The sequence below is a fragment of the Mirounga angustirostris genome, unplaced genomic scaffold (genome assembly GCF_029215605.1).
Source record: "Mirounga angustirostris isolate CCGP_5_RB_7025 unplaced genomic scaffold, mMirAng1.0.hap1 SCAF_4, whole genome shotgun sequence".
NCBI lineage: Eukaryota > Metazoa > Chordata > Mammalia > Carnivora > Phocidae > Mirounga > Mirounga angustirostris.
Window position 1 is genome coordinate 159,772,886 of NW_026991712.1, and position 24,439 is coordinate 159,797,324.

Here is a 24,439-nt window from a genome sequence, read left to right on the forward strand (position 1 = left end):
GGAGCCTCCCCACTCCCCCCGACCGCCCGCCCAACACACACTCATTCCACATGCTTTGGACCCCTGTGGGAAAAGCTGCTGGAGGATTCTCGTCAAGGATCAGGCCACAGCCACCCCCACCAACCTCGCCAAACCCGATGTGTCTGCCTCCTCCAGAACCCCAGGAGGCAGGAGCCGGCGGGTTCGACCCTTGCAGAAACTGGGGCATCGCGGAACGGCGCCCCCAGAGACCCGCAGCTCCCGGGGCGAACCAGGGACAGATGAGGACCCCTGGCTTCCCCGGAGGTGGGCCTCCAAGGGCACCTGCCCAAGGCCACCCAGCGCGCAGCGGCCAGGGCGGCGGAGCGGAGCCGGACCTCCCAGCCGTTGGAGGGGGTGGTGACCGCCCGGGGCCTTCCCACGGCTCGGCCTGCGCGTCACCGCGGGGGCGAGGGGGCGCCGGGGCGCCGGGGGCTGCGGCGCAGGAGAGGGCCCTGGGAAAGGGCGGCGGGGCCGGGGCGGGGCCGGGGCGGGGCCGGGGGCGGGGCCCGACTTCCCGGCCGGGAGCCGGCACGGTCGCGCGGAGACCCAGAGCCTGCGCTCGCCATGAAGCGGCCCAGGGAGCCGAACGGCTCTGACAGCGAGTCCGACGGACCCATCGACGTGGGCCGCGAGGGCGAGCTGAGGTGAGGGCCGGGATGGGGATACTGGGAGTGTCTGGACGGGTTCAGCGGGCCTTAGGACTAGTCCTTCGTACGGCCTCAGGAGATGCAGGTGTGGGCGACGGCCCACAGGTGTGTGTGGGATGGGGGTGCAAGTGGGGGACACGTGTGCAGCGTGGGCCGTGACACGCACGAGTGTCTGGATCGTTTCCGCTCTGGGCCATTTCGGGCTCAGGGTGCCGGGATGGAAGTGGAGTTCAGCTCTGGGGTCTCATTTTCAGTTGGTTATCGTCTTTCTGTAGAAGTGCCAGGTTGAGGCGACTGGCGCGGAGTTTTCCCTGAAGATCTTAGGAAACCCTCATGGAGTATTGGTTACACACTCCCTGTCCGGAATCCGCTGAGTGGGCAGAATAGCCATACTTTCTCTATTCTACCTTAGCTTGGGTGCACTTTCCATGTAGTACACAAAAGGCTTCCAGGGAGAAGAAAATCTCCCCTCCCCTAAGCAAATTGGACTTTGGAATCAAGGTTTTGGTTCCGAAGAAAATAGCTGACTTGTCAGTGCAGGGGCCTACACTCCAATTCCAACACTCTTTCTAATGCACACCCTGCTGCCAATGTCTTTCAGCTTTTGGTAAATATTCTGACTTGCTTCAAACCTGTGGAACAAACTCCACTGGTACCGTTCTGCTATTTCCCCCAGTTCTGTGAACAATCTAAGCTTCAGTTTCCTCATCGGTGAAATGGGTATAAATAATAGAACCGATCCCAGTTTTACTGGGAAAACCAAATAAGATGATGCATGTCATGAGCTTAGCACAGGGCTTAGCACATAGCAAATGTTTAATTCGTGTCAGGCACCCAACATGTGATGCCCAGAGCCCTGAAAGAGCAGCAGGGACTGAGTGGGAGTCTGCAGGCCTGAGTCCCAGCCCCAAGTCTGCCACCAACTCACCATGTGACCTTGGGCCATTGCTTTCTCTTTCTGAGCCTGTTTCCCCATCAATAAAATAAAAGGAGGACATGGAGTGGGAAAGAGAGGGGGCTATCTGATCTCTCCTGGCTCATCCAAACCTGACTCTCTAGAACAGATTTGAAAGGGGGATTCAGTTCGTCCTTAAGGATGTTTTTGAGGGACTTCATCATTTCAGTGACTCCAGTTTTCTGAGACCAGGAGCTCCTACCTTAATCACAAAGCCTAGTAAAAATGCCACCAGTTTCCAAGTATTTATACCTTATAACAGGAGCTAAGGCAATAGATATCCCCCTTGCACCCTGTACACTAATTAGGTTTTGGGGTATATAATACAATTTCCTATGCAACTTATTAGCATTCTTAAATTGTTTAGCAGAAACTGCTATTTAGAGAAGCATTTCTCTGAGTCTGGGCCTGCTAGGAGCTGGGGAAGGGCCCAGCACCATGTGCTGGTGGTGGAGGGGGCTCTCAAATTCAATGTCATTGGGTCTTCATGAATCAGAGGCATGAAATTGATGCCAGAGAGCTGGCTCTGTCTTCCAAGAATTTGCAGTTTGGCCAGTGACCTGCCAGGTCACACAAAGACCATGGACAGGATGGAAGATGGAAGGAGAGACAGACTGGGCTGTGAGGGCACCCAAGCAGGGAGAGGTCACTTACAAGCAGAGGCATCATGGAGGGTTTCTTGAAGGTGGTGGCATTTGGGCAATGGCATAAAGGATCAGTGGGCAGATTTTTCCTACATGGCATTTTGTCCTTTTAGCCAGAGCCCAATTTTAGAGACTGTCTAGATTCTTAGAGGAGCAGACCCTCTCAGAGCAGAGAAAGCAGTTGGACATCTGGCAGAGGCTGACTTATAGACCCCTCTTTGTAGCACTCACCAAAGGGCCCTCCCCCCAGCAGACATCAATGCTTCAATTCAGGGCGTGCTGAACGATGCCTGCTGTGGCCCAGACCCTGGGCTGGGCGTGGGGGGCCCAGATGTATCCTGCTAAGCCTCTGCCCTCAGGGAACTCTCAGAGAAGAAGAGCTTTGCGTACAAAGAAAGCCAGATAAACAGTGGCAAGGGCCATGGGACTGGGGCAGCCAGCCTCCCTGGGGTCAGAGGCAGGGCGTAAATCCCCCACACTCAGAGATGTGAGAATAAGGAGCAGGGTGTATTCCATTGTCACTGTGGGCATCTGCCTGATGGCGGCATCTTGCCCCATATGAGATAATCACACACAGATCTCCTATCTGAACCCAGCACCACCCCCGCTCCGCCCTCTGCCGACACAAGCTGGGTCTCAACGGAGAGTATAACCTCTCTCTCCCCTCCCCCTCTGTGAACATTCAGTGAACACCTGTCATATGTCAGGCACTGGGTCGGGGCCTGTGGGTCTTTCCTACATGATTTAAGGCACATGGTGGCCTTTGAAGTCAGATAGACCTGAGTTTGATTCTCACCACCATTAACGTGGGCATTTCTGAACTTCAGTTTTCTCCTTTACAACACAGGGATGCTAATACCTACCTCACAGGGTGAGCCTTTGATGAGGTAATGTACCTAAAATGCACAGCTCCCTGATTTAGCCCAAGGTAACTTCCAACAAATGCTGCTCTGGAAAGGGTCATCATTCAGTTGGAGGGTGCCATGTTCACGAGGCAGCTTGGTCTAATGAAAAGATTAGAAGCCTGAAGACTTGATTTGCTGGGCATGATTCTTAACTCTTTGTGTCTCTGTCACTCCATCTATCAAATGATTATTTTTCCTAATGTGAAATAGCCCCAAAAAGACTTAATTCACAGGGCTATTGTGCAATAGATGAGACAAGTAAATGTGGAAGTACGGTCTAGAACAAGGAGTACTGGCTATGTGACACACATGGTGGGGGAGGGGTGATGATACGGGGTGCACTGGGAAGAGCACTGGATTAAAAGCCAGGAGACTTGGCTCCCGTTCTGGAATTTCCTCCAATTTGCTGTGTGGCCTGGAACAGACCCTTCCCCTCTCAGATTTGCCTTATTTTAAAAGTGGGCTCAGCACTCCTGAAAACCCTTCACTGGGGATATCATCCTGCCTTTGGTTAATGCAAAAGGCGTTCCCCTGGGGGTGGGGGGGGGAGCGGAGTGCCCCAGGGGGCCTGAGGGTGAGTGCTGAGGGCATCAGGACTGGCAGCCAGACCACCTAGAAAGCTGCTCTCCCCCACACCCCAAGAGAACTCCCCAGAAATCTGGCTAGGGACCACTCGAGGCACATGGAACAGATCTTGGTGGTCAGCATATCTTCTCTGGGTCCGTGAAAATCTGCCTTATTTTCAGACTGTCAGACAAGAAGCTCTCACACCTCCCCCCAGTGTCAGGGCCAGATCACAGCCTGGAAGTGAGCTCTGGTTGAGCTCTTGGGAGCTTTAAGGATAAGGGGACTGGAGGGCTATTCAGACAGACAGGAAATAAGAATTAAGAGGGAAAACAATGCTGAATTTGGAGCCAGAAGACATGGATTCCCATGCTGGCTTTGCTCCTTAGCAGCTGCATAGGCTGGGCAAGCTGCCTCCGGTCTTCAAGCCTCAGCATCCTCATCTGTAAAATGGGGCTTTTGTTAGGCTCAAAGGAGGGAAATATATGTAGCGATGCCAAGAAAACTGTGAAGTGAGGTTTGCCTGTGAGATATGGGAGTCGGGGAAGAGGGATAATACTGCAGAGAACAAGTGACCAGGAGAGTGGATAAAGGGATGGCAGAGCTGCTGTGCCCTGCAAGGGGTGCGTCAACCTCCAGCAGATGGTCCCCGAGGAGGGATCAGGCTGAGGGACAGTGACGTGTGCAGTGCTAACCCAATACCCCTAGAGACTCCTTATCCAGCCTAGGGGGGACAAAGGCCATGTTTTATTATCCCTTGGCTCTTGGGGCTTGTCCTGCGTGTAGCTTTGTAAACAAGCTGCCCTACAGATCCCAGGATCGGGCCATCCGAGCCCTGGACTGAGCTTGCTGGGCCATCTCTCCCAGGAGCTTCATAGGCCTCTGACCAGCCCTTCTCATCCAGATGTTTGGAAGGAGATATCCTTTTCCAGATGTAGCTGGACAAAGCCAGGGACATAGCAGTGGGATTTGATCACGGTTGATGTGGACTCTCCTGCAACCTTCTCTCTTTGAGCATTGATGAAAATGATCTAACCTCTCATGCCAAGAGGGTAGTCACATGGGCTGGGACCCTCCTGGTGAGCCACATAGACCCCCATTCCACATAGGCCTGGGAGGTAGCTTTTATGGTGTCACTTCTCTGCTCCCCAGTGATGCCAAAGATGGGGGCAGGAGGAGGGAGTTCAACCATGGGCTCTGCTATGCTCCAAGCACTTGCTGGGTACTGGGGCTACCATGGTGAATGAGACAGGCATGGTTCATGACCTCAGGGAGCCTATGCACTTGGTGCAGAGACAGACATTAATCAAATAATCATATACATAAAAAAAAACAAATGGGCATACATGCTATGAATGCAGGATGCTAGGAGAGGGTAGAGCAGGGGCCATCTAGTGGGAGGGGGGTATCAAAAAAGGCTCCCCCAGGAAGGTGGCATTTGAATTGAGATCTGAACAGTGGTAGAAAGTACTAGGCAAAAGAGGCTGGGGCTTGGGGGTGGGGAGACAGGGTGCAGCAGAGAACTCTAGGCCAGGGGGGCAGTATGTGCTACCACAGGAAGGAGTGAAGCATCACAGGCTGAGGCATACAGAGCAAAGGAGAGTTGAGTCTAGGTGGTGACAAGAGCCAGCTGGGCCACCTGAAAGATGATGGCCTCGATCCTAAAAGCATTGGGAAGGCCCTGAGGAGTTTTAAGAGAGTGACAAAATCAGACGTGTATTTAAATGATCACTGGGCCTGTTTGTAGGGGGTCAAAGGGGTGCAAAGGGTCCCAGCAATAGAATCCTGCAGCCGTCCACATGAGAGATGATAGAGGTTTGGTCCTCTGAGCAGCAGTGGAAATAAACAGGACAGAGGGGAGACATATCTCAGACATGGAATGGGCACTTTTGGATGAGGTGGGTGAGGACAGAAGAGGAATCAAAAGTAGTGGTGGCCAGGGGGCCTCGCAGAACTGGGAGATGGGATGCCTTTGCTGAGATGGGGGTCCAGGGGGAAGACAGGGGTGGTGGTGGAGGTGGAGGTAAGCTCACGGGTACGAGTTCAGATGTGTGGCATTTTGTATTTGGAAATAGGAGGGGAGTCACCTTGTTTAAATTATTCGTGGATAGGGCATCTCCCCCTGGGAGCTGAGCGTCTGGACGGCGGGGGCCTGGCGGACCGCATCCAGTCCAGCCCTGGACCTGAATGGGGCCTCCGGGGTGTTGGCCAAATGAATGGCCCTCCGTGCAGCCCCGCGAATCCCCTCTGTTCCGGGAGAGCCTCTGAAGCAGGAAGCCGTTAGCGGGGCGAGCGGTTGGGCTGGAGAAGATTTCGGTCAGTCGGGGCAAGAGAGAACCCCCCATTCCGCCCCCCCGCCCCGGAGGCTGAGTCTCTTCCCGGCGATGGGGACTCCCGGAGTGCGAGCAAATATCCGTCTTGTGCCAGGCCTGCGGAGGGGCGGAGGGGCGGCCCGACGCGATGCGGGGCTGCAGCCTTCGGGGGAGGCCAGGACAGCGTCCCGAGAGTCCGAGGGGGCCTGTGACCCAGATGCCGCCTCCCCCTCGCCCGGGCCGCGCTGCGTGGGAGGAGGCGGCAGCTGCCGGCGGGGCGGAGGGCGGGCGGCGGGCGCGCCCGGCCCGTGGGAAGCGGCGGCATCTGCTCTTTCCACGCTCTTCCCAGCGGCTCCCTCTGAAACCCAACCCGCCGGCCCGGCCCCGCCGCCGCCGCCGCCGCCGCCGCCGCCCGGGATCGGGTTGCAGGAGTGCGGCGGCCCGCTGCGGTTCCCCGACGCCCGCGGCCAGGGGCGAGGGGCAGGGGGCGAGGCCGAGCGGGTCGGGCCGGGAGCCCAGCCCCCACCCCCTGCCCCAGCAGCCGCGCGGCCCTGGGGCAGGAAACCGAGCGCAGGGGCGACTTGGCGGGGTGGGGGGTGGGGGGGGAGCGATGGGCTCCCACCCACGCCTGCCCTGCGCCGCTTCCCGGCCTGGGAGTCCTCTGCCGCCGGGGAGACCACGGCCCTCCTGGGAGGGGGCGGTGCCGGCCCACATCCCCACCTCCTCCAAGGTCAGCCGGGGCCAGGGAGATGGTCCCCCAGCTCTGAAAAATCAGCCTTTCTCTTCTCCTGCAGCCAGATGGCCAGGCCGCTGTCCACCCCCAGCCCTTCGCAGATGCAAGCCAGGAAGAAACGCAGAGGGGTGAGTGTCTGTCTTGGCAGAGTTGCCCGTCGAAGCTTTGCCCTGAGTCCCCAGGGGCCTGGCCCGGAGAACCCTGGTCAGAAACATCACCCCCATCTAGACTGCCTGAGGGCCAGTCTTGGCTCTGCCAGTAGCTAGCGGAGAGACTTTGGGCAAGCCACTTAACCTCTCTGTGCCTCATTTCTTCAACTGTGTAACCGAACCAATGAGGGTGCGTACCTCACAGGGCGGTTTTGGAGGTTAAATGAATTACACTCAGGACAACACCTGACTCACAGTTAGCCCTTACTGTTTATTCCAGCCTTCCCCCTCTTCTCTCCAAGCCCAGAACTTTCATTTCCTCTCAGGGTGCTGAGGGGTGTGGGAGGGGAACAGAAGAAGGAGGCTCCCTGGCTGGCTCTCTGCTGCCTCATGCCAGCCCCCTGCCCTTTGTCCCCAGGATGTAGCTGTGCTTCTGTCCTGGGGGTCCAAAGACCGGGAATGTGGCAGAGACCAGCCCTGCCCCTCACTTAGGCAAACCATTCCTTCCAGCCCTCATCTTTATCTGTAAAACAGGGGTCATAATGTCTGCCCTGCTATCAGTATTCCGCTACCAGTAGGGTGAGGTGGGAATGAGGTTGTGTGAATGAGAGGCCTCCCCAGCTGGAAGCAATGCCCCTTCACCACCCAGCAACTGAAGGGGTAACCTTGGCCTGCAGGAGCCTCCAGGGCCTGCTGCAGGGCTGTGGCTGGTGTCCCTGTTCTAATGGGCCGGTCTCCTGTTGTACCTGCCGTTTTGCATTTTGAACATCACCCCTGCAGACCAAGACAAGAGATTGGAGTTCCGCTCCCAGCTTTGCACTTCTTTACTGTGTGACCTTAAGCAAGTCATAGCCCCTCTCTGAGCCTCGATTTCCTCCTCCATTAAGTAAGAACAGATTTCTCTCCCTCACAAAAATATTGTGAAGGAAGATATGAATCCGTGTCCCTCAAAGCACGTTGGAAACTGGCGAAGTGCCCACGAGTAAATTCCTGTCATTGTGTTTTAGATCATAGAGAAGCGGCGCCGAGACCGCATCAACAGCAGCCTTTCTGAGTTGCGACGCTTGGTCCCCACCGCCTTTGAGAAACAGGTATGTGATATTCCTGATGGTACCAGAGGAAACCCCACGCAGGTGGCAGATACGGCCCATTCTTCGTGGTATGTCGTATTGATTGGTAGCAGCTGCTTGAAGTGCTGGCACCTCGTTTGCTGGTATCTGTCACCTCCTGATATCTGCCAGGGAGAAAGGGCATGGAAATTTATATTTACTCTGGTGTCTCCAGTGTTGTGGCTTTCTGTCCCTCATCCCCTTGACAGAAATCCTTAAAACGATCCTGAATGTTAGGGATGATTATGCCCATTGCACAGGTAAGGAAACTGAGGCACAGAGAGGTGAAGTACCTTGCACTCGATCACACAGCTAGGAAGTCACAGAACAGAACCGGACCACAGAACTGTGTGAGTCTAGAGCCCCCTCGCCCTCTGCACTGCTGACAGTTCCAGAGCCGTTTGAAAGCAGAACAGGCTGCTGGGGTGTGAACACCCTGCCGCTGCCCATGGGGGTGGGGAGCAGGTGACAGTGGGAAGGGGGTCGGACGGTGAATCAATCAGACAGTCTCAAAGATTCTCCACCCTGTGCTCCAATGCACGGTCATGGGTCATGTGCCTTCCTTTATGCTGGTGAGAACAAGTCGGTCATTCCACAGACGTCCACTGACGCTTCCACAGGCCCAGCTGTGACCTAGACCTGGTGCCTGCCCTCAGGAGCTCACGGGGAGAGTCTGACCCTCAGGTTTCTCCTGGGAGACCAGGTGATGCTATAGGCGTAGCAAGCATTGCTCAAGAGAGAGAATAGAAAAAGAGCAAGTGCTGTGGGGCTAAGAGGATGAGCTAGATCTGGGGCGTGGTGAGCGTGAAGTTGGATTCCCAGGGAAGCTGGTCTAGGAGGCAGGTGGGTACGCAGGAGTGGCATTCTGGGGATGGCGCGCTAAGCCATGGAGGTCGATGAGACCTGCCAGGTACAATGTGCCAAGTGAGGAAAGGGAGCCAGTGCCCACTGGGGAACAGCCCCATTTTAAGGGAACAGGCAGAGTAAGGTGGAAGAAGAAGCTAGAAAAAGTGGTGTCACGGCAGTCAAGGGAAGGAGGGGTTTCGGGAAGGATGCTCGGCAATGCAGCGGGCGCACACAGACTAAAATGGGAACTGAAGAGAATCTGTTCGTTTGGGAAATGTTGGCCGAAGCAGAAGCCCCCCCGCAGGCCATGGTGGAGTGGGAAGAAGATGGGGACAGGGAGCCGGTGAGGGCTGATGACACCATAGGGAGGGGAGCGAGAGGTCAGCTGGAAGCCTTCACTCTTCTGTCTTCTGTACACGCAGGGCTCCTCCAAGCTGGAGAAGGCCGAGGTCCTGCAGATGACAGTGGATCACTTGAAAATGCTCCACGCCACTGGTGGGACAGGTACCGATGCTCTTCTCTCCCGGGAGTCATTCATGAAACACATATCTGGGGGCTAGGCCCTGCGGATCCACTGGTGAGCAAAGTAGACATGGTCCCTGGCCTCAAGGAACTCATGGTCTATGGTGGGGCTGAAGCAGGTCCAGGTGCAACTGTCCCAAAGCCTGGCTCTCTCCTTTCAGCATTACCCTCTCCACTGTCAGTGTCCCCAGTGGTCCCCACCTGGTCCTCTACTCCACTCCTTCCAGCCTTAGTTAGCCCTTGGAGGGGGTCTGCGTAGATGCCCTCTCCCTACAGGTTCCCCGCCTTAACCCCCACCCTCCTTAAGCCTTAGCCCGAATGAACTCATTCTCACTGGGATCCCAGTGGAAACCCTGGGAGGGGCCTGCCTGAGATGTTTAGCCACAGATGTTCACTGGTGTGCCTTCTGGGCTGGTGCTGAGGTCATGCTCACAGCGAAGACCCGTCGTGGGATTATAGTAGAACCCAAATGTAACTCGTGCCGTTATTTTGGGCTGGTCCATTGCAGTGAAGTCATGAAACTGTGGCCTTAAAAAGACTTCTGAACAAATGGAAATTCTGTTTGCATGAAGCCTCACTGTGTATTTTGGCGATTTCACAATTGAGAAATCTTGAAATCTCCACAAACCTGGGCCACAAAGACCTAAGTCCTAAAACCTTAACTTGGCCACCTTTGGAGGGGGCAGTCACATTTCAAGTGACCCAGCCTGGTGCTTCTCAGGCTTCAGTGAGCCACAGTATCATCTGGGGGCAGACAGTCACAGGGCACACCCCAGAGATTCTGAGCCAGGAGGCTTGGCCTGAAGGTTAGGAATTTGCAAGTTTAGCAGGCACGCCCGATGACCCTGATGCAGGTGGTCACTTGGAGAACTTCTGCCAAAGGAATGCATGGCCAACAGTGAAAACTGATTCTAATCAACCGGTGGGGGAGAGCTCTCCAGCTACATTTATGGGTATCCAATTCAAAGAAAAATAGTGACTAATATTTTGGCCAGAATTCTATAGTCTCAAAATGCTTTCACCAATGTTATCTCATTTGATTCTCACAAGAATCTTGAGACTGGGGGTTGTTGGCATCACCCTTCTCCGGCCAAGGGCTAATGGGAGGACAGGACTGGCTTAGAGCAAGGCTTTGGGTTAGAATCCTGAATTGAATTGATTCAAATCCCATGAATTGTGAATTTGGCTCTATTACTTGCTAGCTTTATGACCTTTGACAAGTGATTTAATTTCTCTACGCCTCAATGTTCTCATCCCTGGAATGATAATAATGATAGGATTTTTCTGAGAATTAAATCAGATAATGTAAATTTGAGTACTTAATAAGAACTCAGAAAATGTTAGCTGAAAAAGAACAGCAAACACAGAAACTAAGTATACAGCTGAGTAAGGTCTTGTCTCCAAGGAGGCCTGACTCCAAACACCATCCCCTGCAGAGTTGTCCCTCTATGGGAGCCTCGGCCATGAACCAGGGACCAGATATTTGCAGCCAGAGTCATGAGGTCAGTGCCCATTGAGGCTGGTCTGTCTATGCATAGAAGATGATTGAGAGAGGGGCAGGTGGAAAGGCAGTGAGAACCGAATACCTCTGTGGCCAGGCCACCTGGTCAGACTTCACTGAAACCAGCCAAACTGAGGATCCCAGACTGATGTCGGCAGCTGAGGACCAGAGTGGGGTCCTGCTTTCCTGACTGCCCTTCAGGCTAGGGGACAAACTCACATGCCTTCAGGGGCCAAGCCAGTAATACACAGTTGACCCTTGAACAACACAGGTTTGAATAGTACAGATTCACTTCCATGCAGAGTTTTTGCATTAAGTGGAAACATTTTTGGAGATCTGCAGCCGTTTGAAAAAAAATTGTAGACATACCACATAGCCTAGAAATATTGAAAAAATTAAGAAAAAGTTAGGTATGTCATGAATGCATAACGTAGATGTAGATACAAGTCTGTTTTATCACTCACTACCATAAAATATACACACATCCATTACTGAAGTTAAAATTTAGCAAAACTTCCTCGTACAAACCCTTTCAGACTGCACATGGTGCCATTTGCAGTGGGGAGAAATGTAAATGTAAAGATGTAGTAGAATCATAACTGCATAGAGTTAACTATGGCATATACCTACCGTACTCCAGTAATAATTTCCTAGCCCCCTCCTGTTGCCCTTGTGGTGAGCTCAAGGGTTGCGAGTATCTGCTTAAGACCCCATGTGGCACTAATCATCTCTGCCAGAGCAGTCCTTCTCTCCAGGAAATTGCTATCACAGTAAAAGTGATCTCTGGTGGTTCTCACTCCTAGTAGTTTGGCAGGGAGTCAAAAGTTTACTCAGGTGTTCAGCTGTGCTGGGGGAGAATCGGTGCCCCTAATCCCCATGCTGTTCAAGGGTCAAGTGTAAATGATGGCTAACTTTGAGTTCATGGACTATTTCTGGGCACCACTGCACTTAGTTTCACCCTCACAGCCCTGTGCAGTAAGTATTACTATGTGCCCATTTTATAGCCAAGCAAGTTGAGGCTTAGAGAGATTAAGAGACCTGTCCGTGGTCAGGCCACTAGTTAAGTGGCAGAGCTGGGATTTGAACTCAGCTCTCCTGGCTTCCAGAGACCTCAGGCTTCAGTATGACACTATGCTGCCTTCTCTGTGGGGGGACCCCCGGCCCTGACGGCTGTGGTCGCCACCTCCCATGGGCACAGGTCTTTCACGCCTGGCAAGTGTCCACTTAAATGACATTATCTTGGTCGCCAAGTTTCTTCTCTGCATTCATCGTGAATTTCAATGAAAACAGTACTCTACATTTTATCATGCTTCGTAGTTCAGTGAACTCATTTGATCATCACAGTGCCCCCCCCTCTATCCCAGGTAGGGGTGATTATTCCCACTTTCCAGATGTGGAGACTGGGACTCAGAGACGTGAGGTGGCATGCCCAAGGTCACACAGGTCTGACCCCAGATCAGCACTTGGCCCTCGCCTGGCACACACCCTCATCACGCCTCGCTTTGCAGGATTCTTTGATGCCCGAGCCTTGGCAGTGGACTTCCGGAGCATCGGTTTTCGGGAGTGCCTCACCGAGGTCATCAGGTACCTGGGGGTCCTGGAAGGGCCGAGCAGCCGTGCAGACCCTGTCCGGATTCGTCTTCTCTCGCACCTCAACAGCTATGCAGCCGAGATGGAGCCTTCTCCCACGCCCGCTGGCCCCCTGGCCTTCCCTGCCTGGCCCTGGTCCTTCTTCCATAGCTGTCCAGGGCTGTCAGCCCCAAGCAACCAGCTCACCATCCTGGGAAGAGTGCCTGGTCCCATCCTCCCCAGCGCCTCCTCTCTCGCTTACCCCATCCCGGCCCTCCGAACCACTCCTGTGCGTAGAGCTGCTGGTACCGTCCTGCCAGTCCGCAGGAATTTGCTGCCCAGTCGAGGGGCATCTTCCACGCGGAGGGCCCGCCCCCTGGAGAGGCCAGCCGCCCCCCTGCCCGTGGCCCCCAGCATCAGGGCTGCCAGGAGCAGCCACATGGCACCCCTCCTACGATCTTCTTCCCCCATGCCCCCCAGCATCGTGGGGTCCCCTGCTTATGTGGCTGTTCCTGCCCCCAGGCCCTCTTCCCCAGGGGCAGCTGGGAGGCCAGCAGGAGCCGTGCTCTGCCACTCCTGGGTCTCCGAAATCACTGAAATCGGGGCTTTCTGAGCTGGCTTTTCCCCAATAGCGAGGAGGGTTCTTTTTCCAGGAGCTCTAAAAACAGTGCTGTCTTCTGCCCTGCTTCCTGGCCTGGCTCATCTGTCTGCAAAGGCATCTTCCTCACCCATCAGAGGCCCCTTCCTCCTTTGGCCCATCTCCCCTCCTCACTGCCCATCCCAGCTTACAGACCCAGCTCTCCTGGAGCTGTTCTGATCTCAGAGGCCTGGTCTCATTTCTTACCTGGGACAAATAAGCCCTGGGAGGGCCCCTACAAGCTTTGCCCAGACCCTTTCCTGGGGGCAGCAGGCATGAATCCAACGTCTGGGAACTAAGCTTGACCCTAAAAGGCACAATGGCCTCAGGCCGGCTGCTTGCCTAGAGAGTTCAGAACCCAGCCTGAGCAGTGATTGACTGTGCAGCCTTCCCAGGCTCCCAGGGCCAGAACTTAGTGTCTGCCTCACTTCCGGAGACAGTAACAGAGCAGGGGCCACAAAGCAGTCTCTGGGGAACCCCCGTCTGCCCCTGCCCACCCCATTGCAGTGAACCACAGGACAGGCCCCCCTGCCACCACAGCCAAGGCCTGGCAGTTAGGGGCCCAGTAGGGCCTGCTCGGGTGGTCTTCCCTGCTGCAGACACCTAAATTCCGGCTGACCCCCAGTTCCCTGCATGGAGATGGGAGGTTTCTGGGCAGCAATAAGGCTCCAAAACAGGGGGTCCTTACCACCAGGCCTGGGACAGCGCTCCCAGACAAGAGCCGGGATTGAGCAGAGAACCCAGCTCCCTGCTTCTCGCACCATCACCATCCTCCAGATGCCTGGTCCCTGTTGGGTGCACAGCGTGGAGGGTCACGTTCCCATGTGATGGCGCCCCCGGAGGGGCCCTCTTGGGATTCAGCACCAGACGTTTGTGCTGCCTGGTTTGCATCCGGCTCGCAGAGCTCAGACTGTGGGACAGCCAAGGGCTGTCAGCTGGACAAAAATAACTGCAAGGAGGGGCGAGAGGAAGGATAGTCAGAGGCGGCTGGGCCCTTCACGGTCACACGGCGGGTCAAGGGCCTGAGATCCTGTTCACCCAGGATGTCACGCAGCTGGCTCTGCTCAGAGGCCATTTCAGGACCCAGCTCCAGCCCTGGCCGCTCATCCTCTAACGGAGGGATCAAATGGCCTGTGGCCACCATTCCCAGCAGAACAGCAGAGGCCAGACAGGACTGGGGCAGCCCCGGGACTGATGTTCAGCTGGACCCGTGTTGCCAGACCCGCTGTTAAAACGTAGAGCCACTTCTCTGCTTGTTGGCAGATATCTGCTTCCCTTAAGGGCCTCTAAATGCCCCGCTGCCCCATGTGGCTTTCCCCCAGGCCCCCACACTGGTTGGTAAATACTTCTTTCGAATGTCACCCCGGGAAGATTCTTTCACGCCCACCCTTTGATGGAACTACTGCCCCCAGAGACTAAATTGAGGAGATCCTTGGGCTCAGACATAGAGTTTGCTAAAACCCTGGGGGAAAGGGCCCTTTTGGAGAAATGGGGCAGAGGGCAGAGATCATTTAAACGACCCAGAAATCTCTTTTGAAAAGGCAAATTCCTCCAGGAGGCATGAAGAGCTAATGTATTCTTTCAGTCCTCAGTGTTTGTTCGATCAGATTTCTGTCCTCCTGGATGCATCTGAGATGTGCAGCTGTGGGGAGCGAGGGCAGCATTCCAGGGAGTGGGTCACCGGCCAGGGGTGCTCCTGACGGAGACAGACAGGGAGGGCAGGGCAAGTCAGCAGGCTCCCAGGAGTTGGGAGAGGTGGGCACAGGGAGGTGACAAAGGGAAGAGCCCAACTTCATCTTCGTCACAGAGGGCAGAAAGAACTGCTTCTGCTCCTAATCTTCCTCCCGCCCCTCCTCCTCCTCTCCCGGGCTATCCCAGCTGGCGGCTCCCTGCTCCCAGGGTACCAGGTCAGTGCTGCAGTCCCACAGTTCGGCAACTCCATAGCCTGAGAATATGGGAAACCCATTTCCACATTTCCAGGACCCAATTCCAGGAGAATGTTGACACCATCGAATGAGGTGGAAATGGCCCAGAACTTTCAGCATCTGAGAGATGGTGAATGAGAAAGGTGACTATGTATTTGTTTTCGTGGTTGAGGATTTGTATCTTTTGTTTCTATTCCCAAGCCTTTCTGGTGTCCCCGACTCCTACCCCCTTGCTGGGGCTGTAGCAGGCATCCAATAAAGTTGTTTTAGTTCTTCTAAAAACCTCTGAAAGATTCTACTTCTTGAGATCTCTGGAGTCCATCCACTTCTCTCCAAGCCCCCAGCTATCACCCTGGTCTGGCCATTTCACCTGCCCCCAGATCACTGCCGTCCACAAGGTCATCTTGCTTCCGTCTTGCTTTGTCACTCAGTTCTCAAGGCAACCAGAGAGAGCTTTAAACATGCAAATCATATCATACCAACTCTGGTGTAAAACCCTTACACTATTACCCTATTATTCCCAAGATAAAATGCAAGCTCTTCCTCTTGTCCCAACCTCACTTCCAGCCAATTCCAACCTTGCTCACTGTGCTTCTGCCACTCTGGCTTTCCTTCATTTCCTCAACATTCCAGCCTGTTCCCACCTCCAGGACTTGGCATATGCTCTTCCCGTGCCCAGAATGCGCTTCCCCTACCTTCTGCATGACTGAGCTCTTTATACCCTTGGCTTAAACTCACCTCCTTAGAGAAGGCTTCCTTGACTTCTGTGCTTGAATAGTTAGTTCATCAATCTCCAAGCCCTGTATTCTTTCCCTCCTTAAGGCACTTGCCATTGCACATCCATGTGTGTTTACTTCTTGGTTGATCATCTCCCCCACCAGCACGTAAGCTCTGTGGGCCCAGAGACTATGTGTGGCTTGCTCTCCACCCTGGACCCAGTGCCAAGCACCGTACCTGGCTCTAAGTTGGTGTTCAATAAATATTCGTCAAATAAATGAACTGGGGAGGTGAGGAATCTTCCAGACTCTGCTGGATAATACAGGCCCTTGAGCGGTGAACCTCCCTCCCCGCCCCCAACTGGCTGACTTTGCAGGGAGGCTGGAGAGCAAAGTGAGAGGCAGGGCCAAGGGACTGGAAGTTCTGGCAAATGGTGGGAAGGCTCTGGCCAGAGAAAAGTGCGAGTGTGCTCGCGCTGGAGCGCACACTGACAGCTGAGACCAGGGAGGCGTCCCTCCAGCAGGTATTGTTCTCCACTCTTGCCCTGATGGATCTGGCTTGCGATCAATCCTACACACATTTGCAGAGGTCTGCTCCGCACCAGGCCAGGCGTGGTGGAGCCAGGGGTGATGAGAAGGCTGAGGGGACCCAGGGGGGATGTCTGCCTCTGCCTGGGGTGGCCATGGGGGAGGGGGGACAGCTGGGAGGAAGACTTCCTGAAGGAGAACCAGAAGAGCCATTCTACCAGAACAGGGAACCCTGGTGCAAAGACCTGGAGACGTTGCGGGGTGCCCTGCGAGTTGGTTCTAAGTTGAGCACGGGCCTTCAGGAACAAAGGGAAGGCAGGCTAGCCTGGGCACTGAAGCCAGGCTTCCTGGGTTCAGCCTCCACCTCTGTCACTTATCAGGGTTGTGGTCTTGGGCAAGTTACTTAACAACCCTAACCCTCAACTTCCTCATTGATAAAATAGGGATAATGCAGTAATGGCTATTAACTGAGTGGTAACTATGTACTGGGCACTGTTGGTAATGCTTTTCATGGAATGTTCCCATTTTACAGATGAGAAAACTAAGCCAAGACACCATCTCCTAAAGTTAGGGGAGATCGAATGGGGTAGCACACAGAAAGCCTTCACCCCAGAGCTTGAGTCATATGAGACCGTCAATCTTAGCCCATTAGTGTCATTAATGGAAAGAGACCGGATCCAAACTGGGGGAAACCTTGGGTGCCATGCAGAGTTTGGGCTTTAGCTGATAGGCAATGGAAGCCATGGAAGGTTTTGCCAGGTGAATGCCAAGGTAAATGCCAAGATCGGACCTGTTTAAGAAAGTCTTGCTTGGGGTAGTGACTGGGAGAAGGAGTTTTCAGACTCAAGTCTACCTATTCATTGGAAACACTTAGATGCTTTTTAAAAACATCATTGCCCAGGCCCCAGAGATGATGATTTAACCTGTGTGCAACAGAGCCCAGACATCCCAAAAGGAGGTGTGAAGAAGAGTTGGGATTTCTTTCCTAGTCAACATAAATTTCCATTCAGTAGGTGAATTGGACTCCAGTTTGTGAGCCTAAAAAGAACTCATACTTTCTGAGAAGCAAAGCAGAAATTAGTTTCCACAAGGGCATCTCTGTCCTCCAAGCCCCTCCTAGCCCCTGGCCCATGGTAGATGCCTAAGAAACATTTTGTGTTGAAAGCTTTGGGGATTTGTAATTCAATCAAGAGTCATTGAGTATTTTTTGACTTTGTGAAAAACTCAAGATATTAGCTTCCTTTTCTTTTTCCTGGGGAGAGAGAGTAGGAAAAATCAGGCCTGAATATCAGCTGATTCCATTAATAACAGTAAACATTTTGAGCCCTTGACTTACATTGTCTCATATAATCTTCCCTATAGCCCAGAGAGCAAGAACATTATTATCCCCCATTTTACAGAAGAGGAAATTGAGACTCAGTTTGTTAGTGAAAGCATCCAAAATTTACAATACTAATCAATGTTCCAGTCAAAATGAAAATGGAGGTCTATCTGATTCAGTCTTAACCAGTACAGTACACAGCTTCCTTCCCAAGATGCCTCCTGTTACAAAGCCAACGACATTCAGTGGTAGGCCTTAAGGACTTGGGCTGGACTATTATGTTAGCCCGGGAAGCCTTCATCCCACCATGCTTTTCTCCCTGGTGCTAGGGAGAGTAAAGCTTGGCTGCTGTAACAAAGAGGCCCAGCAATAACTCAGTGGATGAAAGAAGACAGAAGCTTATTTATTTCTTGTGTAAATGCCTGGTGAATATTCCAAGTCAGCCAGAAACTCTGCTCAATGCAGACATTCTAGAACCCAGATTCCTGCCATCTTGATTCCTCACCATCCCCTAGGGCATTGGGTCTACCTGGTTGAAGCGAGGTCTCCACGGATTCAAGCCAGCAAGAAGGGAACAAGAGTCTGGTATAGGCATGACCAGTCTTTTTAAACTTAGACCCAGAAGTGGCCTGTCTATGTCCATCCACTTTCTCTTGGTGAGAACTTTGATGGTTGGCCACATCAAACTGCAAAGGAGGGGGCGCCTGGGTGGCTCAGTTGGTTGAGCGACTGCCTTCGGCTCAGGTCATGATCCTGGAGTCCCTGGATCGAGTCCCGCATCGGGCTCCCTGCTCAGCAGGGAGTCTGCTTCTCCCTCTCCCACTCCCCGTTTGTGTTCCCTCTCTCGTTGTGTCTTTCTCTGTCAAATAAATAAATAAAATCTTAAAAAAAAAAAAAAACTGCAAAGGAGGCTGGGAAATGCATTTTAGCCCTGTTCTCTGAAAGAGGTGTGAATGGATATTGACAGATAGTCTCTATCACCTGGCCCTTACCACCCAGCCTGGGAGGTCCATTGGAAGCTATGACTGCTGTGTGTGTGTGTGTGTGTCTGTGTGCACGCGCACATGCACACCCATGATCTGGAGATCAATTTACTTTGAGTTTAATGAACCAAGTATAGATATGCCACCTACCATTCTCTGATTCCACAAGGGTAGGTTAGATTCCCTCAAATGGAATTGTGTCTGTACTGGGCCCAGTGCTCTAGAGAACTCCCCCAGAAAACACAGTGTAAGAGTAGGAGGGCTTGTTACCAGTGGGCCTCACCCACAAGTGATCAGCCTCCCCTGGGGGGACTGTGTGCCATATGGGCCCCTGAGGGCCTCCTTCCAGCATCCTGGCTCCCAACTGGGGAGGAGGACGTGACTGACGTTCATACCTTCCCTGACCCAGACTGGCTGTCCTGCTTGCTTCTCTTCCAACTGACACAGCCTGCCTGGAGCTCTGGTAAAATGTGGGGCCTCACAGAGCTGTGGGCTCTGTTTGTGGAAGTTAAGTCTCTCATGAATAGGGCTGCTGAGAGGGCCCTCATTAATTACTTGACAGTGGTGGGTGAAGAGGGGCCAGGCGTTGGGTCTCCAAAGACCCCAGCTCTCAGGACTTTTTTTTTTTTTTTAAACTTCATGTCAGAGTAGAAAGAAGCAAGAGTGTCATTCAGCCCATGAATCTTAGAAAGCTGGCTGGCCAACCTCAGGGGCCAACCCTGAGCCCAAGGGCCATTTTAAAGTCAGCGTTGGCTCAGGCCTTTGGGCAAGATCTGGACTGCCCTGCTTTGCTCAAGGAAGTCCAGTGTGTAACACTCCAGCCCAGGCACCCAGATGCTTTGTTGGAGCCCCAGTAAAATAATGAACAATTCCAGCAACCCTAAAAGGAATCACTCAACGAGAAGGAACAGTAGGAATGCTTCATAAGGCACAGCACATTACATTTCAAGTGCCTTCAAGGGGGTTACCTCACTCATGCCCCTTGACAATTTGGTCAAGGGAGCCAGGGCAGGAATTATTATCTCTGTAACGCAGACAAAAAGCCCAGTCATATTTCAGGCAAAATAATTTGCCCCCAGATTAGAAAAACAGCAAATGGCAGAGCTTGTTTGGACAGCAGCAGAGAGTCATGGATCATAAGTAGGCACACAGAAGTCCTGGGCGCCTGGGTGGCTCAGTTGGTTAAGCGACTGCCTTCGGCTCAGGTCATGATCCTGGAGTCCCGGGATCGAGTCCCGCATCGGGCTCCCTGCTCAGCGGGGAGTCTGCTTCTCCCTCTGATCCTCCCCCTCTCATGCTCTCTGTCTCCCATTATCCAACCATTACCGAGCACTTGCCATGTGCAAGCCTGGTATCAAGTGCTTTACATGTGGGGTCTGAGTTTATCTGCACAGCTCCACAGTTTAGGTTTTGTTTCTATTATTATCTCCATTTTACAGTTGAAGAAACAGAAGCTCAGAGAGATTAAGTGACGCATCCAATGTAACACAGCTGATAGGTGGCAGAGCTCTTAAGTGCCTACTAAGTGTTCCATCTTCTGTGTTCACCCCTTCCCCATATTGGGGTGGGAGGGGTACCCAGGCCTCCACAACAACTCCTGGCTTATACCTCAAGGCTTTGGCCTCACACCCATCAGTATCAACACAGCCACCCCTCAGGACATAGAAACCAGCTCTGTCTGCCTTCTTAACAACACATAGGGAGTGCTGACTATGTGCCAGGCACTCATCTAGCTGCTGGGATACAGCAGTAACTAAAACAAAGCCCCAGATTCATGGAGGGAGACAGATGATAAACACCTAGACAAGTACATAAATACACGAAATGCTGTATGGGGAAGAAGGATGGGGTGGATAAGGGAACAGAGAGTGATGGGGGGAAGGTGCTATTTTACCTAACATGACAGTCTGAACTGACACTAGAGGGAGGAAGGAGAGAGGGGGAGAGAGGAAAGAGGCTGAGGGAAGGAAGAAGAGGGAAGGAGAGGGAGGGAGGGAGGGGAGGAAGGGGGAGGGAGCCATGCAACCTTCAGAGGGGAGGGTGTTCTAGGCAGGGAGGGTCACGGTCTAGTCCCAGAGGCCAGTGTAGCTGGGGTGTAGACAGCAGGGGGAGAGTGGCAGGAGATAAAGTCTCAGAGAGGTGGGGGACAGGTCATGAGAGGATGTTAGATTTTATTCTGAGTGAGGCAGGAAGGCATGGAAGAATTAGTGTCCAGAAGACTCTTGATCTGGCGTACATATTAGGAGTCATGGTGTGAACAACAGACTGAGACTGAGAGTGACAAGGGTGGGAGCAGGGAGGCCATGTAGACCTCCCCAATTCCAGTGACCACCTTCACACCACCTCAACTGCCCACCCCCACAGAACCCACCATCACCAAAAACGTCTCCTCTGGAGAATCCTGATTTCAAACATCCCATCCTCCAGCCACCATGTGCTCTCCTTCAAGTTCCCTCTGCTCAGCCTTCCCATGGCAGAAATTCTCCAACCTCACAGAGTTCTTCAAATCGTTGGCCCCACAACCCCTTCCCAGCCATTGGTCACCTCCTCGTTTCACTTCTTTCCTTACCTTGCTAAGAGGGCACCCCTTCAAATAACCTTAGTCCTTGCCCCACCCCTCCCTCCATTGCAATCACCAGGTGTGGGGACAGACTTTATAATGGCCCCCATGACCCCATGACCCCCCGCCTCCTGGTGTCCCTACCCTGTACAATCAATCCCATCTACTATGTGCAAGTAGAACCTGTGACTTGGTTCTAATCAATAGAATATGGCAAAGGTGAGGGATGTCACTCTCATGGTGAAGCTACATCATATGGCAAAGGTGATGGGATGTCCCCCCACGATTTTCTTACCTTACGTAAGACTCTGTCTTAGCCATCTGGAGAAAGGGACTCTCCCTGAAAGTTTGATGAAGTCAGTGGCCATGTTGGAGAAGTCCATGGAGCAAGGTGCTGTGAGTGATCTCTGGGGCCTCAGGGGCAGGATTCAACTGGCAGCCAGCAAAAAGCCAGGGCCCCATCACATAGCATAAGGGTGTGAATTCTGCCAACCACCTGAATGAGTTTGAGAGTGGTTATTCCCCCAGTCAAGCCTCCAGATGAGCCTGGCCAGTGTCATGATCACAGCCTTGTAAGACCCTGAGCAGAGAACCCATGTAAGCCTTGCCAGGCCTCCTGACCACAGAAACTGTGAGGTAATGAATGTGTGTTGTTTGACACACTTAGTTCATGATAACTGTTACACAGCAATGGATAATATACCAGGCAAAACCTGAATCTGGGTTACAGCCAACTTCCTGCCTGTTCTACATCTGCTGGACAAGAGTCATTCAGCTGACTAGAAAAGTCATTGGTTGATTTATTCACAATCAGAAATTTCACATGGGAGCCCACTCTACCTCTCCACCAGCTGGCTCTGCACCTTTCTACAACAAGTCCATTATTACTTGGCCTCTCTCCTCACAACCCATTCCCTTCCCAGTCCATTCTCAGAAGGTGATCCTGCTTTATTCCTCATGTGGAATATGGAGGCTTAGGTGACCTTGAGAAGAGTATTATTTTCTAAAAAGCAACAATATCAAGGCATAATTTACATACAATAAAGCTTACCAATTTTAAATGTACAATGTGATGAGTGTTGACAAAGTACACACTCAGGTCATCATAATTGTGATATAGAACATTTTTGTTACCTAGTAAGTTCCCTTGGCAGTCCCCTTGTGCTACCCGAGCCCCTGGCAAACATTGATCTGCTTTCTGTTGGAGTCTGGCTTCTTTCACTTTGCCTAATGGTTTAGAGATCCATCAAGTTCTGTGAATAAGTTCTCTCCCTTTTTTACTGTTGAGTAGTATTCCACTGCATGGCTGTACCACAGTTTGTTGATCCATTCATCTGTTGGTGGTCATTTGGGTGGTTTCCTGAGGGTGGTTTTTTAAAAGATTTATTTATTTATGAGAGAGAGAGAGTTGGGGGAGGGGCAGAGGGAGAGGGAGAGAGAGAATCTCAATCAGACTCCCTGCTGAGAGCGGAGCCTGATATGGGGCTTGATCTTAAGACCCTGAGATCATGGCTTGAGCTGAAATTGAGTCAGAAGCTTAACCGACTGAGCCACTCAGGCGCCCCTCCTGAGGGTGGTTTTGGAACACAGAAAGACTATTTAGAAGTTTATTTTTAAAGTCCACAATTCGTTTCTATCATTAAAATTACTAAATCAAAATACTAGTTCTTTCTTAACCTTTAAAACTCCGCTTAGAAATCTTGTTTGAAGATCTAGCAGATTTTAGCAATGCTTCAAATGGGCCTTAAACAAACTTGTATCTTCAAATATTTTAAGGTGCATCTATAGATGAGTAGATTTTATTTCCTTTTCAGTATCTCACTTATCTGATACAAACAAAACTTTCCTGAGGGTTTAGATCATTTGTATAAATCTAATAAATCCAACCTATAAATATCGTAAAACTCAAGTTCTTCTAAAAGTCTATTTATATAAAAAACTTAATGTACATAGATTTCTTTAAACAGAAATACTGGGGAGGCTGGGTGGCACAGTCAGTTAAGCATCCAACTCTTGGTTTCAGCTCAGGTCGTGATCTCAGGATTGTGAGATCAAGCCTCATAAAGGGCTCCACGCTCAGTGCAGAGTCTGATTCTCTCTCCCTCTCCCTCTGCCCCTCCCACTTGTGCTTTCTTTCTCTTTCAAATAAATAAATAAATCTTAAAAAAAAAAAAACAGAAATAGTAATGCTAAAGTTTTAATTCTTGGGTTGGTATGCTATATACTTAATTCTAAATCTGCATAGGGTTAACTTGTATGCCCACATCAGGTGCCCTCTAAGGAAGAAAGTTTCATTCAGATAGCAAAGGTTCATTAATTCCTTGCCTTCCTGAGGTTGGTTGAAAGATGTGTTCCAGCTAAAGCAAAACAAAACAAAACAAAAAACAAAACACAGACCTCCCAGTTCATGGAGGCCACCTGCCCACTAAGAAAGGCAGCAGTGGATTGTGGTTGCCAGTCATATCCTCACCAGGGCCTCAAATTCTGTTTGTGTAGTTGAATCTCTGATCCAAAGGGCTGCTGGGAGGCCCTCATTATCTAACTGGTGGGGTGTGTGAAATGGTGACAGGTGTTGGCTTTGGGGTCTCTTCTGTTTGATTCAGGCAGGACTGAAAGCATCTCACTCATCCCTGAAAATCTCAGGAGGCGGGCTGACTGACCCACCCTGCAGCAGGCTGCAACGGGCCCTTTGAGGTAAAGACCCATGAGTACCTGCAGGTAGAGAAGGCATGACAAATATCTGGCATGAGAATGGCCACTTTCAGATCCTGTCCCCATAGGAGACATAGCTCATCAATTGCTGCATCCCTTCCCTCTTGTTAAGACAGCACCACCCAGAGCCACACCTAATTAACGGAGGTTGGCACATGACCTAGAACCCATGTGCCTTCCCTGGACCAACTGTAACCAGCTCTGCTGAGAAAACGAGGCCTGTCCACGTGGGCTGGGTTAATGAGTAACCGGATTTGGGGTTTGTTCCTGTTTTCTGTGAAAACCATGACCCGCAGTGTGATGACCCCGTTCAGGGAACAGCGGGGCGGAGGTGTGGGTGTCACCCGCCCCGCCTTGGCCGGGCGCTGGGGGATTCTGTTGGGAGACTGGCGGGGGCGGCGCAGGAGGGGGCTGCAGGGGGGGCAGCACAGGGGGCCTCAGGGGAGGCGGCGCAGGGGGGCGACACAGGGGGCCGCAGGGGGGGCGGCGCAGGGGGGCGACACAGGGGGCCGCAGGGGGGGCGGCGCAGGGGGGCGACACAGGGGGCCGCAGGGGGGGCGGTGCAGGGGGGGCGGTACAG

At 52.6% G+C, this 24,439-nt stretch overlaps 1 protein-coding gene and 1 long non-coding RNA gene across 5 annotated transcripts; one reads left to right on the forward strand and one right to left on the reverse strand.

The window, feature by feature from the left end:
• Positions 1-527: 527 nt before the first annotated feature.
• HEYL (hes related family bHLH transcription factor with YRPW motif like) lies at positions 528-17,491 on the forward strand. Of its 4 annotated transcripts, none has more exons than XM_064589395.1 (5): positions 528-665; positions 6,847-6,909; positions 7,938-8,021; positions 9,308-9,389; positions 12,417-17,491. In XM_064589395.1, exons 2-5 carry the CDS (start codon positions 6,847-6,849, stop codon positions 13,088-13,090), a joined length of 903 nt encoding a protein of 300 aa, XP_064445465.1. In that variant the 5' UTR covers positions 528-665; the 3' UTR covers positions 13,091-17,491. The 4 variants fall into 4 exon arrangements, with proteins under 4 accessions (XP_064445465.1, XP_045753964.1, XP_064445463.1 ...); XM_045898008.2 differs by having other exon boundaries at positions 534-665; positions 6,843-6,909; XM_064589393.1 differs by lacking the exon at positions 528-665 and adding an exon at positions 4,409-4,815 and having other exon boundaries at positions 6,843-6,909.
• On the reverse strand, positions 7,986-13,892 carry LOC129046471 (uncharacterized). The gene is made up of 2 exons (XR_008507864.1): positions 13,803-13,892; positions 7,986-8,164 (listed from the first exon to the last, which is right to left on the reverse strand). It is a non-coding gene; the product is annotated as an uncharacterized LOC129046471 (long non-coding RNA).
• Positions 17,492-24,439: the final 6,948 nt, after the last annotated feature.

Bases quoted from the DNA above. Each gene is read 5' to 3' on its own strand.
- HEYL (XM_045898008.2), top strand. From the start codon at position 586: ATGAAGCGGCCCAGGGAGCCGAACGGCTCTGACAGCGAGTCCGACGGA. The intron at 8,022-9,307 runs GTATGTGATATT...CTGTACACGCAG, and splicing joins CCACCGCCTTTGAGAAACAG to GGCTCCTCCAAGCTGGAGAA. The intron at 9,390-12,416 runs GTACCGATGCTC...CTCGCTTTGCAG, and splicing joins CCACGCCACTGGTGGGACAG to GATTCTTTGATGCCCGAGCC.